Raw genomic sequence first — 17,513 nt, 5'->3', positions numbered from 1 at the left:
TTTCATGACGCTCAGACTTCAGACGCAACATTAGGTGTGTCAGTCGATCCAAGTAGCAGCTTCACTGATAATATCCTCACGTGCATCGCTGATCATGCCTATGTTTTATTCTACGGGCTGTTAAACGCGCGATGTTTAAAACTTGAAGCATATTTATGCGCTTCTTCTGAAAAGTTGAACTTTATTTACTTTAGTTTAGAATCGCCGATACCTCATCACCTACTTAAAGTGCGCTTTTAGAAGTTTTAGGTGGGAAGCTGATGCCTCAAAAACCACGACACTCCGGCAGGGCGGTACATCGTTCACTGCATGAACGAAAATCAACACACTGGTTTCAGAGTGGATGCGTCTACAGATCGCTTAGTGGTTCAGCCGTCGATTTTAACGTCAGATCATGCCGAACGTCGCATTGTTGTTTCCCAGGGACAAGCACGATAGATAACATCGGGCACAGTCCGGAACCCGTCATCTCTGCCTCAAAACTTCTACTCAATATTTAGTGCGCTTTCCCTCTTCCGCAGTGTCGGGTAGCCAACCGAGCCCCGTCTGCTTAATCTCCCTCCCATTGCTTTATTACCTCTCTCTTGCTCTCGCAAAGCTACATTTTTCATACGCTGAAGCGCACAATATTCTCGAAACAAATGCAAATGTCGCGTTACTTTTAATGATTTAGACAGTTTGTTGATTCCAAACCTAGTTTATTTTATTGAGGCAGATTATGCTTTGCTGAAGCCGCAACTGTCATGTCAGACCTTGGAGTTTTCATCTTTCTCCTTGGTTTCCTCCTTTGCTGGTTCCTCTTTGCTGTCTTCGATCGCTGCTTCAGGCCCGCCAGGTTTGGTCTGTTGAAAGACATATTTATTTAAAAGCAAGGCGCGGGAAGTTTCAAGCAAAGAAAAATGTACATCATCATGAGTGCCATAAGATGCTACAAAGGGACCCATTTCAATGTGTCCGAGAACTCAACTTCGCAGTTACAAAAATTTCATCCGGGCATCAAAACCGGGACCAATGCCTTTCCTGTGTGGTCGTTCTACAACCTTAGCTAATTCAGAGGCTATAGCTGATGGCTGAGCGAGGCCAGATAAATTGAAACTTCGAATAGTTAGAAGCTTGAACAAACCTTGCGTATTCCCGCAGCTTTTATTTCAATATAATCGCTTGAAAAATGCAGACAAATAGGTTGGGCGTATGCGTAGAATTAAGCTCTCGATAGAGACAAAATAGAAACAATATATCCAAGTGTCACTACAACTGGTCTCAAAATATTTATAAGTCCACGGAGAAAACGGCCACGAGTTATACAGTGAAGCTATGTTGTCATACAAGACCTAGTGCGAAAACGTAGAATCTCATAGCTTCGTTCTTATACGCCATCCATCTTTTGATCGCAACGAAAACATGATATTTCGCGGTATTCAGGTACATTTTACCAGAGCGCAAAAGCCAGGAGACAAGTTTCAAAGCAAGCTTCGCGAAGCTTCCTTACAATGATGACCCAGTGGAAGTCCACGTCGCCCTCCAAAACCATTCTGTCTGTGAGGAAGGGACCCTTGCTGATGACGCCCGGCAGTTCGACACCGTTAAGTTCTGCCGTGCAAAGGCCATCTTCTTCGCCCTTAACTTCCAGAACGAAATCCTCGTGCTCGGCGCCGAGAGGAACCTGCAGCGACTGGTCACCGAACACGAGCCGAAACCTGGCGTAGGATAGACAGCGCAATGAAACTGAGTTGGTGTTCGTCCAAAGACAGATTTCCATAGGAAGATGGACATTTGAGGTGACCAACAGTATCGTACAAAAGAAGGCTTGGGCATGGAGCCAACTTGTTTTATACTCCAGTCACTGCAGGCACTTTTGATCGCAATCAAGTTCGATTAGGATCGAATTTTACCATTGCATTTGGCTACCTTCAGCAGCTTGCAAAGAGCTGGCAGTCGCGATAGAAAGTGTCTCGCGTGACTGAAGCAACGCTCAAACAAGTTCGCTTTGACGAAACGTTTGCTCCGTCCTCAAGCATTTCTTGTTCGACCGCACTATAAAAACGCTTACACCCTTCGGAGGTTGTTTCCACACGACAATCGTGTCATCTGTCTTGCTTGTGCTCTCTTGAAAACTCTGTGATCTTTACTTTCCTGTCAATAATGCTATGCCACGCTGATAACGCGAATGCCGCTCGTGACCTGTAAGTTCCGGGCCTGCAGCGCTAAAGAAGGTAAAGGTACTCAAGATAAGCGACGAATATTATCTGGGGACAAGATAAGCCCATTGCATGAGTGTTTGGGAAACAAAATTGTTCTACACGTGCACAGTGGAAGAGTCCATAGCCTAAACAGCTTAGCTGCGCGGCTGTGGTAAACACACATTGCCAGGTATTGAAATAGTTCGTTCAACTTGACTGAACACACTAATGCATTCACGCAAAGGACCGTGCATCGAACCGATATTCCTGTTGCTCTTGTTTTCATGATGCAGTTCGGCGCGATTCGATCGACGAACTGCTGCTTCAGAGGCGCCTTGAAAGCAGCGTCCTTGCAACACTGTGCGATGAAAAATTTTGTTCGTGCAGCCCTTCACTAACACACATCAACCATGTTTTATAGCGATTGGTGCCCAATTCCGTGAAAATCACCGAGTTTGTTGAAACTTCATACAGTAATGTCCGCACAAGATGGAAGCTAGAAGTTACAATTGAGCCGGACTGCGGCTAAAAGTCCGAATTGTGACCGCATTTGTTAACAGCGTTAACAAAAGCGGATTGCAAAGCAAGGCGCAATGCCAGTGTTTTCCTCGCTTCTCGTCTGTCATCGCTGAGCGGTTTTCAGCAAGCAAAAATTCCCGAAGTATGGTCGTTGCCGAAACTAGGTTATCATTACGGCGTTATTGCGTCGGAGATTTTCTCTTCGCTGTTTGCGCCATGCATAATGCAGTTTCCGAGACTACGGTATTGCTGTTATAGATGTACTCCTGATCAGCCAGATGACGCTACCGCTCTTGACACTATTGTCCCTGCCACAAGCCGCTAGAGAGATACAAGCGTTAATAATATGCTGGAGATGTTAGCCTGACTGATCACCTGACATGCTACTCCAAGTGCTGGGTGATTCTTATGATGTATACAGTGATAAACACTAGGCTGCGAAGTAAATGCATCGGCAGTCGAAACGACAAGAGCTGCGCCCATGTTTCACAGCTTGTCTGAGTTTTACTTGACAAGATAGAAGTCCAATAATATTGATTTAGCGCCAAAAAGAAGATGACAGAGAGGGGAGAACTTAAGGAATGGACGTCCTGTCTTTGGAACCAACTAGCCCAACACCAAGTACTATTTAAGTCGAAGCTTGGAAATGTTCGTGCTTCAGCGCTCGATAGCAGCCATGCCAAGTCATCGCATTTAGCGCGTATCTGGAAACTTGCCGGTGTAGGGCACTCTTACCTTGCGATAAGCAATCGCAGTTGCAATCGCGAATGTGAATCGCGTATTTCTAATCTTTCTTTTTATTTCAAGGTGGGCAGCCTTAAGGCATAGTAAAAAAAATGAAATTATGAAAACGAATGTAATCCCGCATCGTTCGAAAAGTTCAGTGACGCGCTGCAATGACCGTCATCCGGAATACGCGTGCTGCAGTGAGCGCGCCGGTCAAGGTGGAGACCAGACCGTCTGCTTGAGAAAAGGCACCCGGATGCGTCGTTCTAACTTCCACCACGCGCAAGGGTACGTGTCCTAGATCTTCTGTCGATTGTGAAAAGCTTCAGTGCAAGGTGCGTACATCTGTCTTGATGATATGGGGTTCTGTGTTCGTGCATTCGAACAGTAGTTTTGAAGTCAATTGCTGAGCATATTCTCAATGCCAGTAGGCGGGAGCGCCGTGTGGTGGTGAGGGAGAGAAACGGCTCGGGGAGGACGAGCTGACAACACAGTATGGCCAAGTTTTCCCCTGGCTATAGGTCGGGCTGTGCCAACGCCCTCCGTGCAGGCACAGGCCTTTGTTTACCTCTTTCGCGCGTGCGATGGTAAAGAAGTACAGTAGTAAGCGCGTGTGCTGCGAGCCCCAGTGCACAAATTGAATTTTCCACAGTGAGACAAGTTTTCGTTCTGGCAAAATCCGCAGAGAAATATGTCGTGATGATATGGAGAGCCAAGCGTGAGGCGGATTATATGCCGTTCCAGGAATTGGCGGCGGGCGTTTCCTTTGAGAACCACAAAGAAGCTCGACCTGAACAGAGAGTATAAAGTGACCAACGCGGGCTCACGGGGCTGTGTCTATGCTTTGTTTAGTTTTTTTTTTCTTCTTGCGTTTGTCAGCGCACCGGTTGTATGATCCTAGTCAGTCAAATCAAGCGAATAATATTTTTCTAGTGTGGTTAATACGGTTATCTATGTTAAAATATGCTCAACGCATTCTAATTCATGCGGCATACGAAAAGTTGCTTGTATTAAGTTTAAGGCTGTTTGTTTCCTGATAGCCTTGCATGAACTCGAAGCAGTATGTCTTCCAATACACTGCAGTTCTTTCTTTAATTAGTGATAGTCACATTGTGCGTGAGTTGCACTACATTTGCCCGGAGTGCAAGCGTACTATAATGAAGTATGTGAAATAATGATTCTTCAGAAAACAAACATTACTGAGAACACCGGTTAATGACTTTCCTCACCTGCGTAATCTTCACAAAGCTCACATATGCTAGTGTTTGAATAACCACTTCATGCTTAAAGGGCATTTGAAATAGCTGAGAGATGAAAAGGTATTGCTTGTCACGTATTACAGCTTACAGTGTTTTTTTTTCTCTGAGTGACAAAGCACGAAGTAGGGCACCGACGGTGGCTGTTAAGCCACTACCCTTAAAATGCTCCCGTTGTACCGTCATATACACCACTAGTAGCAAATGTGTTAGCCAGTATTTATTGTTGCACTTATTGATGCGAAAGCGTCAAATGACCTAGTGAGCGAAAAAAGCCGGCGTCTCTCGTCTGCAGCAGCGGAAGGGCGCCTAAAAATTGCGTTGCCGTAAGCTGCGACGCGACGCCACGAGTGCGTCTCGACGGATCAGAGCGGGCGAGAGGGAGCCGCGATAGCGCACCAGGGCCCGCTTGCACAAAAGCGAGCCTCTAAGTCCAGACTTAAATCCGAATCTTATCTTAGTGTAACCTAAAATAAGACTGGACTCAGGTGTCTTGCGAGGGGAGAAGGCATCGCCACGACGCCGTGTCGCCTTCGCTCTCGGAAGCCCGTTTTATCCTCGCAAGCTCTCGCTTGCGTTTTAACTGCGCCTCGCTAAAGCCAAATGGGAACGCACCGAGCGCTTCATCGCGCTCGCTTGCGCGCGAGGAGTTCATAACTCTAAGGAACACTCAGCGGCATTCAATTGGACATTAATGCTTGCGCGTTCACAACTCACAAGTGCTTACGTGTCCTCGGATTTCTCACTTTTAATTAGGTATATGATCGCGGTTCCGTTTCGAAAAAGCTCATAGGGTCACGCAGTGAAAGCGGCATGTTGTAACAAATTCGTCACAGCGTGCTATACAAAACACTCCCGTGCCCTCATCCTCGCTCGTGATGCTCCTCCGGACAGCCATTGGATGGATGGATGGATGGATGGATGGATATGGATGGATGGATGTTATGAGCGTCCCCTTTGGAACGGTGCGGTGGGTTGTGCCACCAAGCTCTTGCTATTATACTGGCTAATGTCCTACCTAGGTTAAACAATAAAAAAAGAAGAAAAAACACTATGAACTACCACACCCAAATTTTCTTATACCCTATTGCGGACTGTGCCTTTGTACGCCTCCGTTTTTTGTCGTTTCCCTACTTTTCTACCACCAATGTTCCAATCGCCTCTTACTGATGCCTATTGCGGACATGTTTACTTTGCCACTGCTCTCGCTGAGCCCAAGTGCTTCAAGGAGGCCAGTGGTGCCTAAATCGACCGCTGGGTAGACGCCTTCACATTCTAATAAAACATGCTCCATAGTTTCCCTAGATTTACCGCAGCAAGCACATGCTTCTTCTTCCGTCTTATATCTCTCTTTAAAGGTGCTTGTTCTAAGGCATCCCAATCTCGCTTCGAAAAGTAATGAGCTTCCCTTTGAGTTATCATAAATTGTCTCTTTCCTGCGTTCGTTCTTTCCTCTTAAGAGGATGCTTTAGCTCAGGGGCTCCTATCGAAATACATGTAAAAGGAGAATTCGTTTTTCTCGGCAACCACTGCACCAAATTTGGCAAGGTTTGTTGCCTTTAAAAGAAAAACTAAAATCTAGTGACTGTTGGTTTTGAATTTCTGATTTAGGTCTTTAATTTGTTGTTAAAAATTGGCAAAGATCCCAAATTTTCAAAAAAGAAGAAATTATCAAGTTTACAACTTTGTAACTCAGAAATGAAAAACGATAATATAATTCTGTGAATTGCATATAATAGTACATCTAAAGCGGACAAAATTGATATGCTATACATGAACCTAAAAAAAATTAGTAATATGGAACTACAGCTTTTACAGAACCTTTGTAAACAACGTAACAAATTCACATAAAATATACTATGACATATCAAATTTGTTCGTTTTCAATGGTCTAATGGATGCCGTTTACAGAACTGCGATATCTGTTTTTGATGCAGACTTATGAATTTGTAAACTTTGTTCTTATATTTTTCCGAACTTCCGAATTTTGAAAATTCCTTTAACAGCATCCATGACCTAAATTGAAATTCCGCTTCCAACAGTCACTAGAATTTAACTTTCTCTCTGAATTGCAACAAATTTCATTAAAATCGGTCCAGGGGTTATTCAGAAAAACGTTTTTATGAGATAACCCCTCGACTGATTTCAATGAAATTTGTTGCATTTGAAAGAGGAACCTAAATTCTAGTGTCTGTTGCAAGCGGAATTTCGATTTTGGGTTTGAATTTTCAAATATTCGACCGTTTGAAAAAAATAGAAGCACGAAGTTTACAAATTCATAGCTCTGCATCAAAAATAGATATCGTGGTTCTGTAAACGGCATCCATTGGGTCACTCAAAGCGGACAAATTCGATAGGTGATTTTATATCTTACGTGAATTTGTTACGTTGGTTATAAAGGTTCTGCAAAAGCTGTATTTCCATATTACTAAATTTTTTTAATATTCATGTGTAACATAATCAATTTTGTCCGCTTTAGATGTACTATTAGATTCAATTCACAGAATTGTATAATCATTTTTCGTTGTTGAGCTACCGAGTTGTAAACTTGATAGTTTTGTCTATGACTTCTTTAATTTTTGCTAATTATTAATTAGAAATTGACGAGCTAACTCAAAAATTCTAAACCAACAACCACTAGGTTTTAAGTGTTTCTTATAAATGCAACAAACCTCGTTAAGTTTGGTGCAGTGGTTGCCCAGAAAAACGAATTCTCCTTTTACATGTATTTAGATCGGAGCACCCGAGCTAAAGCTTCCTCTTAAGTAGTTACTCATGGCATCTTGATTTGCCACGCGTGCCACCTACAGGTTGCGGGCATTGCGAATACACGTATGGGAATTTTTGCCATAACCACACTAATGTCTAAATCATGCCTCAACAGATGGGTGCAGACACCTGACTTCTGTACTGCATCGCTTTCAGTTATTTCGGCGACCTAGTCACTTTTGACCATACAGGAAAGCAATTTATCATTCGCAAAGCCTCAGACCGGACTAAGTGAGAACGCAGTAAGTTATTGTGCATGCTGTGTAGTTATCGTATGCACAGACCACGCAGCCAATATCCGATAACACGCCTGCCATCTAGTCTATATTGTCTACTAGCTGCAGCTCGCAAGCACGTCTCGCATGCTTATAACCTACCTGAAACCATCCAAGCACAGGAAAGAGACTAAGTAATATGTCACAAGAAAAAAAAAGAAAGAAAAAGAACAGGATCTTGAAATGGGGTAATGGGGGCTAACAGATCCTTGTGGCAGCCACCGTGTATTATGTTGTCAGTGTACTCAACTCTTCGGCGTTCCTTGGATTCTTCCCTTTTATCTCGTAAAGGTCACCTTTCAGTATTCCCGCTGAGGTGAGAGGCAGGGACAGAGGCACCGGCTACGAAGAAATGCACAAGAATCAAAAAGCGTATTCGCAAAAATACGCGGAGACGTAGGGCTGCGGTAATGACACTGACGTGTGCAGCTCCGCCCAGCAGTCTGGTCATCGCTAGTTTATGCCATGCACCATGCTCATCAAGGAATCTCGTCAACTGGATGCAGAGGTACAGCTAGGGTCCTGTTTTATCACTGCTTAAATTTTGTTCAGATAAAGAATCGTTTTAAAATATAAGTGTAATAAAATGAAGACTCTTGCTTTCTTTTGACAAGCCTGACGATCTTTTCACGCAAAAGACCGCAGAGTCACTACCATATTTGTCAACCTGCAAAGGAGCTTATTTCCAGGCACTCCCACATTTTGATCACTTGGCCTTTTCGACTCTAATGTACATTTTGTATTTCGCGCTGTTGATTTACGCTCTCTAGAAACGTAGTGTTCGTCGAGGCTTACATGCCCTCATCACATGCACGCGCATACAACTTTTTCTTGTTTTAGTCTACCAACGCACGTACTGGTCGAATTGTTAACTGAGTGCTGAACTACACATAACACTAAACTCTCTCCTTTGTTCTTTCTCCACATACACCGTGGGAGAAAGACGCGAAGCAATGCCCTTCCAAATAACATGCAAATCAAAATTGTTTTCTGTTCCCATCAAGCCCACCCGCAAGTCATAATTAACCCAACGTGGTATGCCACCTTTTGCCTCATGTCACGTCACACCGTACCACGCCTTATCTTTTTCTAAATCATCATTCTTTCATCATCGACTGGTCAAGACAAGATAGCGCACATGTCATTAGAGAAGGTGTAGGTCAGTAGCAAACAATTCTCACGAACAAAAATGGTTGAGTGTTTGTCGCATCTGTTCTTTTGATTCGATCTGATTAAGGTGCCTGAAACGGCAATAAACATGTTCGACCACGTGTCATCTGTACAGTCATTCGTAGCCAAAGTGAATAAACGTCAGGGCATTTCATCATTTGCGATACAGTTACAAAGATCTCCAACAAAAGCACAGAAAGCAGTCAAACATGTGGCAAATAATACTGGGGTTCCTTTACTTACCAGAGGGTCTTCGTAAGGAATTCTGATCGATTTTATGTCGAGGTCACCTTTTATGTAGAAGCGGTCGTAGGGTGAGGCATCAGCGTACCTTTCGAGGAGCTCAAACAGAGAACACCTGCCGTCGATTTTTACCTAGGAATACAGTAACTAATTAGGTTGCGAGAAAAAAAGTTGGATCGACTAACCACTAAGGACAAGTTAATTTCAACCAACGTGACGCCAATGTCATAACTCTTCCTCAGCAAAAAACACAAAATACGAATAACGCACACATTACCTTACGCGTTTTTGCCTTACATGCGGAATACTACTATAAAACGGCACAGTGTATAACAGACTGTCATAAACTGCCTCGCTTCCTTCGTACTCAGCGGCACTAAAATCAAATTGTGTTGAAAATCTGGCCTCGTACCCACAAAACATCTCTCACGTGACGTGTAGTGCAAACCGCGCACGCAAGACGACCGAGACGTTGAAAACATTACGCACCCTCCTTTCATGAACAAACAAAGGCAAAAGCCCACCAAGCATCAGCAACACATCGTGCGAGCAGTCTGGTTCGGGTGCGAATAAAGGATAGCGAACGGGAGCGCGGCACACCGAGGGCGGCAAACGAGATGAGAATTCTTGGATCAACAGAAAGAGCTGTCGGTATAGTCTAAAAATGTTTACACCTTTAAGAGCGTTCTCTTGTCGCACTGGTAACACAATGACCGTTCGGGCCTTACGAAAATTAATAGAGCCCGACAGCGGAGCTGTAACTAGACTTGCGATGACAAGCACGTAGTTAAAAACTATGTATTCATTCTGGCAGCCTTGGGAGCAGAGAAATATCCGACAAGAGAATTTCACAGGGAGAGATATGTAACTCTCCTGTTGGATATTTATATGCACCCGAGGCTGTCAGAAAGATGTCAAACATGTCTTTCGTCATCGCAAGTCTAGTTAAGGCTCCACTGTCGTCCTCTATAAATTTCTGCTAGGCGCTAATGATAAAGGTGTTACCAGTGCGACAAGAAAACACCCTTATGGGTGTAAGCATTTTGACAGCGTAGGGGCCGTCGAACTAGAAGCAGTTCCAAAGGACGTACTATTTAGCTAGTTGGTACTGAATTATGTGATGCAATACTACATCACACAATAGAGCACCAACTCACCTAACAACAGCCTGTCCTTTTAAAGTTTGTTGCTCTCACGTGCATGAGAGGATCAGTGGGTGTTCGGGCGCCCACCCCTAAAGGCAGCGACTGACATGACAGCGTGGCGACCACCGCGGCGGTGCTAAATAGTGCACGTAACGTACGTAAGAGAAAATTTAGGAATACAGGCATTCCTGTGAAAAAAATCTTCATGGAAGGTCTTCAGTGTTGAATCACTGGTGAAAAGCCCGAAATGATGTCCTTATGCAGCTACTACACATATTTGAATGAAATTCGTTCATTTAAATGGGAATACTTAATGCGTTGACTATGGTTAGATTAGAATATATTAAGTATCCTTATAGAAGTGGGTGCACAGTCTTGACATCTCGAAAATAATGAAAGTAGAAGGTAGCGCATCTAAAGCGGGCAAAAATGACATAACAAACGTGACTGAGGATGACAGTTTCGCAAAGTCTGTTGACACACCCTTGTTAAAAATTTATAAGAAGCTCAGGTGGAACAATTGCCGGCTAAGCATGCCAAGCCATTCCCACCTGCTGCTGCTACGTCGCCCCCCCCCCCCCCGCCACCACCGCAACATCGCTTTTTCTGTCGATAGAAATAGCTTAAAAATAAGGTAACCGCTAAGCCGCAGCCTCAAAGCATTTTTGTCCACTTTCAAGCGCTCTGTGAGGACATCACATACAGCGAGACAAATTACTAGGATATTGTTCCTACAATATTATGTGTGCTTTCGAAGCCTCTAATTCACCCTGTGATCCAACCTTCTACGGCCAGTCAATGACCTGATCCGGAGGCAATCGCCAATCATCATTATGGAGTTGATAGCAGCTATCGATGCAGAGAAACACAACACAGTGCCATGGCTGGACATTTTGCCTCATGAACTATTCAAGAACTTTATGAAGACGTCACTAGGATATTTTCTTGATATCGCTGTGTGTAAGGAAGCCTGTCGCATCCTCGACGGCAAAGCATCGCTACCCACACCCTCACGTGGTTCCCCGCTCACATGGGATCGATCGTGGGAGGCCCCACAAACCTCAACGAGCTGGCCCACTCCAAGGCGCGAGGTCTCGCTTTCCGCGACCATGGAGAACTCCAACGCCGGCCCGCAGTGGTGGAGAACAGAGATCAACCGGCCACATACAATGAAATTGCGCAGCACATTTATCTCGGCAGGAGAGACTTTCCCCTTCCACACAAGAAGTTAAATAGAGCGCAGGCATTGACCCTCAGATTATTGCAAACAGACTCGTATCCCAGCCCAGCTTTATTTCACAAGCTTTATCCCGACACCTATGCCACTGATTCTTGCAGGCACTGCAATGACATCGCTAGCCTAGACCATGTGCTCTGGCGTTGCCCCTCGTTACGAGGCACAGAACCAATTAATGAGGACAAGTGGCTCTCCGCCATCAAGAGCCCCGATGCCGGGGCGCAACTATGGGCTGTCCAGAGGGCCCACGATGCGGTGGTCGGGCATGGCCTGACTGTCCCAACGTGGGAGCGGCCCGCTCCCACGGACCTTCATTAAAGTTTTGCATCCATCCATCCATCGCCAAATCACGCTTGCATTGGAGTCACTCTGCCAGCGTCATACATGTGCACATGCTGAATTTATACCTTATAAAGGCGTCGGCACTCCCATCACTGCTTTTAATATTGGCGCCTCGTTTTAAACTTAACTTTATCTAGAGCGTTAAAACCACCTGCAGCGGCAGACACCTACGTCACAGGAAACGCTCGATATAGCCCACGCATGGTGTCAATCGGTAGGTTTGACACTTTCACCAGAGAAGACGTATTGCATGCCGCTTGCGAGCAACAGCTCGGGCCGTCGACTGTTTCTTAGCACGCCTATCTACCTGTACCTATTTAAATAGGCTTTCCCGTTGTGCATTATCTGTGCCGCGGTCACGGCAAATGTAAATTGGGCGGCTAACACACCATGCGTGTACATTATATTACACGACAATCTTCCTCAAGGTGAGGACGCGCCGCACGAAAGTTGCCCAGTTTCTTGGATATCCGGCTAAATCCTAGCACTTCGCAGTCAGAGATTTTGCCTGCATTAAGTGTACCAACGAGGAAGCAGTGAGCATTGCTTCCTCGACAGAAATATCGTGTTACCAGACTTCTACGATAAACACCAGTTTTTAAACTCCAAGAGGCTCCACTCAACACGCTGTGAAGCTGCGGACCTTAAGCCATTCTTTATGCAACCTGCAGCAGCCGGTAAGCTTTCACGCAGTTGACCAGGGGTCCGTCTCGACCCCTTCGGGATAGAGCTCCCACGATCGTGGGGTGGAGTAAATCACACTCACGGACAATATATTTTTCAGCTTATCTGGATATTCGATCCCTGGTTGATAGACGCTCTTCAGGCGAAACTTAGCAGCAGCAGATTCCGCGTCCTCGGGAAGCTTTTCAGGCTCTTCAGGCTCTTCAGGTTTTTCAGGCTCTTCAGACTGTTCATGCCCTTCAGAATCTAACGGCTCGAGCTGCGCGTACAAGTGAGCGGTTAAGCCTCTTTGCGCGCCTGAGAACCTAACCTTAAGCGCTCCTTAGGTGCTTCGCCTGCCAATGCCAGTTCCATAGGTCAGTGCTGAATTTCTTACCCTCAGGAGGGCCACGCACTCGGTGATAGCGGCGTCCGCTTTACCGATATTGGGTGCACGATAATATGGATAGACTTCACTTCGGCTACTAAGGAGATCCGAAAATTATAATGCCCATATTTTGGCCGTCGAAATTCCCCGCATGGCCGCGCGCAGGCGCCCGGTCCGTTCCGGGTATGTCGTATTTCTTGTGACATCATTTCTGCATCTATAGAAGTCGGCTCTGCAAGCAGCATACTTCTCAAGCTACCGCCCGGGTGACTACCCCTAACGCAAGAAGACGCTTCGCCTTATCACGCGGTTTCTTATTGCACCATGTGATTCTAACATCCAAGATATCTGCACCAGCCAGGAGAATGTGGTGTTAGAGAGGCCAATACCGGTGGCGACACTTAATTTCATGGTAAAATATGTCTCATCACAGAACATCCATCGAGAATTTGTGCACAGCTGCCCATATTAAACGCCTAACAGGACAGGAAAGAACGGTGACACAGCGACGCATTTTGCCCATGTTCGTTCACGTTGCACTGCACGTTACAAACGAATCCTAAACAACCCGCTCACCTCACCATCTTGCTGCCCATATTCTACGGCTTCCGCATCGACAGCTGCCATCAATCACCTTTTGCGATCGTCCACTGGCCCCAACTACATTTGGCGCCGCCACTTGGGAGCCGTGGGTCTTCATCCCACAAGACAAGCAGATTGTGAACTTGGGCTTTATAAACTTCACCGCAGAGTCCCCACTTACTGCCGTAACAAGACTGCACTGACTTAAAAAATAAAACGCACTCAATCGGCCGCCATTTATAAGATACCTGGCGTCCACTTTGACAGCGCAGTTTTTCAGTGCTTCGTCCATCAAAAGTAAGAGTCACATACAGGGTAAGATACTTTGATAGCACTTTCTTTGTTGATAAGGTGTGCACAAAACAAGCCTGCAGCGTTTCGTTTAATTACCGTATTATTCAGCGAGGAAGCCCGTAAGTATTAAAGAAAATAATACAATATTTTAGCAGAATGGAAATGTTTGACAGTGTCTAAAGGAATCGCCTGTTAGCCTCGTTTAACTAAGGGTATTCCTTCAGTGCCCTGTATTTTGAGCTCAATAATTTGAGCAGTGCAAAATTCGTGTGGTCTTGCACCCATTATAATGAAAAGTTGCCAGCCGATTCTTGCTGCCTTCTAGTCATTAACGTGCACCGAAACAACTGCCATTGTGGCACAAACGCATTTCCCTCAGATGAAAGTACAGCCTATCGGACACCACATGTGGAAGAGCGAGCGCTTCCTCTCCAGACAAGGCAAGATATATCGTGTACAGACCACGAGGTAACGGTCCCTGACGTCGTAATAGAACTCGGATCGCGTTTCCTGCCCAATGACGTTGTAGAAGTTGCTGTTGCCTACGTCCTTGGATTTGGTGTTGTAGTCCTCGATGTAGTACTGGAGCTTGTTCTCCCTGTACTGTTCGCTCGTCACTTCGAACAGCGGTAAGTCCATCGTCTTACTCCACCACCACTCGTACACGACGCTGAAACGTTTCGGGTTCTTAAGCGAGGTAGCACTTTAAACATACGTGTTCACGGGCGATCGGGTGTCGTTTGCTTGGAACTCCAACACGTGATGTGCGCGAATCGTCGACATGAAAACTATTAACAACAAGCAAAAAGAATGGTGTGTACTGGAAGCATACTTAGGACACGAGACTGAACGCTCCATCCTTCTTCACCCCAGTAAAGCTAACAGAAGTGAGACTGGAGTCAACGAAACGACGTGTTAGTTTCACGAAGCTGTTTGCAAAAAGAAAACACGACTAGCCATTGCCACGTAGCGCCGTACTAACGAGGCTAATGCTGTTTGCTTGACGCCCCCCGTGGCATGCCAAGCGTCGTTTTTTCTATTGCCTTCTAGATCGCGCCAGTCAAGAAATGCAAAAGCAGGTTCACAGTGATTTCTACGATGCCTGCTGCAATTAATCTCATTACAAATCATTCGCTATGCAGTGAGTATAGTTTCAGATTCCCATCTTTATTTGTTTTCCCTCTCTCTTCAAGGACTCTTCTTCATCTGCACGCTGTTCACGACGAATCTATAGTCGTACGAGAGCGCAGGTAAGCGGCTCATGGGTCGCGATTCGTGTTGACGCACCGGTGACGAAACAGGTAAACGCTTCAAAATTATTGCGATTACATCAGCCAGGGGCTTCGCTTCACCATGAGCTTTGTTGAGGCTGAACAACTTTAGCCATCAATCACCGCTAGAGCCTACAAGAAAATAAGTAATCTAACAGTATCATCGAGTATTGCTACATGTACTGTTTAACCGTGTGGTAGACCTTCCATGCTTCAGCCCGTATATTTCGGAATATTTCTTTCTCTGCGTTGTTGCTAAGGTTTTAATTCCTTTCCAGTATCATACCACAGACTGTCGGCAAAAATAGCACGTTTTGTGTATGCCAAAAATCTCGTGCATGATTCATAGGCACAATGTTTCTGTCTTTATGTTTCTTTACGCTGATAATGCAAGAAAAGAACGTGTCTTCAATGTAATGTCTATTGCCTATTCCAGGCAAAGTAACCTAATGCTTTACGCGGATTTCCAAAGGGGGTCCTTATTAGGTTCCCCGACCTCTTGGCATAAATGCGTGTCCTGAAGAAACACCTCTTGACTGCGAACAAAAAAGCATTCTAACAACTTTTTTGACAAGTGGTGAAGGCGCTAAGCTACGGGAGACGTTGGAAGCATCTGGACGCATGAAAGGAAAGGTGAGTAGTCACTAAAGAAATGCACGTTTGGCGTTAAAACAGCCGCAGTAAACCGGTGGCAATCATTTATTACTTGAACTGAGGCACAAAGAAAGTGGCTTCAGCAATTACCTTTCTTCAATTTCATGAATCTTCTTTTGCTGCAATGACGACAGCACTTTTCAAAGTTCAATATACATTTCATAACCAAAAATTTTCCAGCAGAGGATTCGCAGAAGCATAACGTTGGATCACAATTAGAATCTTGTCTGCAGATGACCGAGATGTACAGCACTTTGACGCTAGGTTGTTGGCTAATCTCAGCTGCGCGCGGCGCCACAAATGGCACTTTTCTGCGGTGACCCTGACGTGCCACATGACCTGTTCATTTCAGAATACAGATATGTCACAATCTGTAGGACTTCAGAGCGCACAGCGGTATTTACTTGAATGGATGTCGAGGAAGGCGCCCTTGACTGCGCTCATGGAATTTAAAGCAGCAACGCCAGAGAAGCCGGGCCGACGTCCTTCTTGTTCCGAATACTGATTTATCCTGCCGAGTGAATCTCTGTTGTTCTGATTGTTTGTCAATAACAATGTTGTTGCTGTTCTCGCTTTTTTATAATATGTGAAAAAGTCGATATATACAACAAAAAAAGATCACTCAATAACGGCCTCAATGTCCTTAAGTCTACCGTCAAGATCTATTGAACCCTACTGTCGAGAAATGGCTCTTTGCGCAAGAGTCCTAGAGTCACGCCAAAGTATGGTAGACTCACTGATCCTTCAATGAACACAAAATCCGACTAGAACGCTTGGTTTTTACCACAGCAGCTTCTTCACTTTTCGTAAGTCACATAGCTACAGGGATCAGAGTTGCGCTAAGAGCGAGCCCATTTCTTTAGAGCGCGTGCCATATTGCATGCAGAGTTTAGTACAATGCGGTGGTGTCAAAGCCTCGCAGTTCGGCTACAGCAATGTTTCGGTGCACGTAAATGAACAGCAGGCCGTGCCAAGGTTACGTCCATGAATCGAAATGCGCTCCCTAAACAGAAGGCGCCAGCGTATTATTACAGATGATATAGTTACACATTTACACGAGCCTACTTCATCTGCTGCACTTTACCAACAAAGAGAAACGTAGCAGTGTATAGAGATAATTACTTTCACCATAATAACTATTTGAAGATGTTAATTCCAGGAACAAAAGACATAAACTCGCACCTCCAAACTGCTGCGAGCTTAAACAAGCATGACTTCTATGGTAGTATTCAACGCAGAAGTTTGGGAAAGTTAGGGATAACTGAACGCGGACATCATAACAAGCGCTAGGGAACGCGAACACAAGGAAGAGACATATAGACAAGACATGTGCTAGATATCAACTGAAAGTTTAATTACGAAAAAACAGCGACATACATACTTGCGCATAAACCTACAAAAAGTAGGAGAAGGCGTACTTGTCAATCTAAATAATTCGTGTGCCGCTTGAGATACTCTTTTTCTTGCGCATTCAAGCCCAGTGAAGGTGTCCTCACGCATTTATGAGTTTGTTGTTAATGCTGTTAGGTCATTGGCGGGGGGGGGGGGGGCGGATATTTGGCCGTTCATCGCCGGCGGTGCTCGTGCATGCATGCCAGACTTTCAGGCCATCCGCGTCCTGCGCAGCTTCGCGATGCAGCAAGCTAGGGAAATCTTCGAGGCCTTGTTCGTTAACAACGAAACTGATAAATGTGTGAGTACATGTACCTTCACTGGCCTCTCATGCAAAAGAAAGAGTATATCAAGTGGCGCGTTCGTATGTTCTGTTTTTTCGTCATTAAACCATAGAGAAATAAAAT

At 45.1% G+C, this 17,513-nt stretch overlaps 1 protein-coding gene across 1 annotated transcript in view; it reads right to left on the bottom strand.

Annotated features, from left to right (window-relative positions):
• Nucleotides 1–692: 692 nt before the first annotated feature.
• Nucleotides 693–17,513, bottom strand: part of LOC142585821 (uncharacterized) — a 28,373-nt gene continuing 11,552 nt past the window's right edge. Inside the window, exons 5-8 of the mRNA XM_075696842.1 lie at nucleotides 9,139–9,270; nucleotides 7,976–8,067; nucleotides 1,490–1,697; nucleotides 693–842 (exon numbers count right to left, since the gene is read on the bottom strand). Of these exons, the coding sequence (XP_075552957.1) occupies nucleotides 747–842; nucleotides 1,490–1,697; nucleotides 7,976–8,067; nucleotides 9,139–9,270 (528 nt within the window). The 3' untranslated portion in view covers nucleotides 693–746. The remainder of the gene's footprint in view (nucleotides 843–1,489; nucleotides 1,698–7,975; nucleotides 8,068–9,138; nucleotides 9,271–17,513) is intronic.

This window comes from Dermacentor variabilis, chromosome 6 (genome assembly GCF_050947875.1).
Source record: "Dermacentor variabilis isolate Ectoservices chromosome 6, ASM5094787v1, whole genome shotgun sequence".
NCBI classification, from domain to species: domain Eukaryota; kingdom Metazoa; phylum Arthropoda; class Arachnida; order Ixodida; family Ixodidae; genus Dermacentor; species Dermacentor variabilis.
This window is presented reverse-complemented; position numbering and strand designations above follow the sequence as displayed.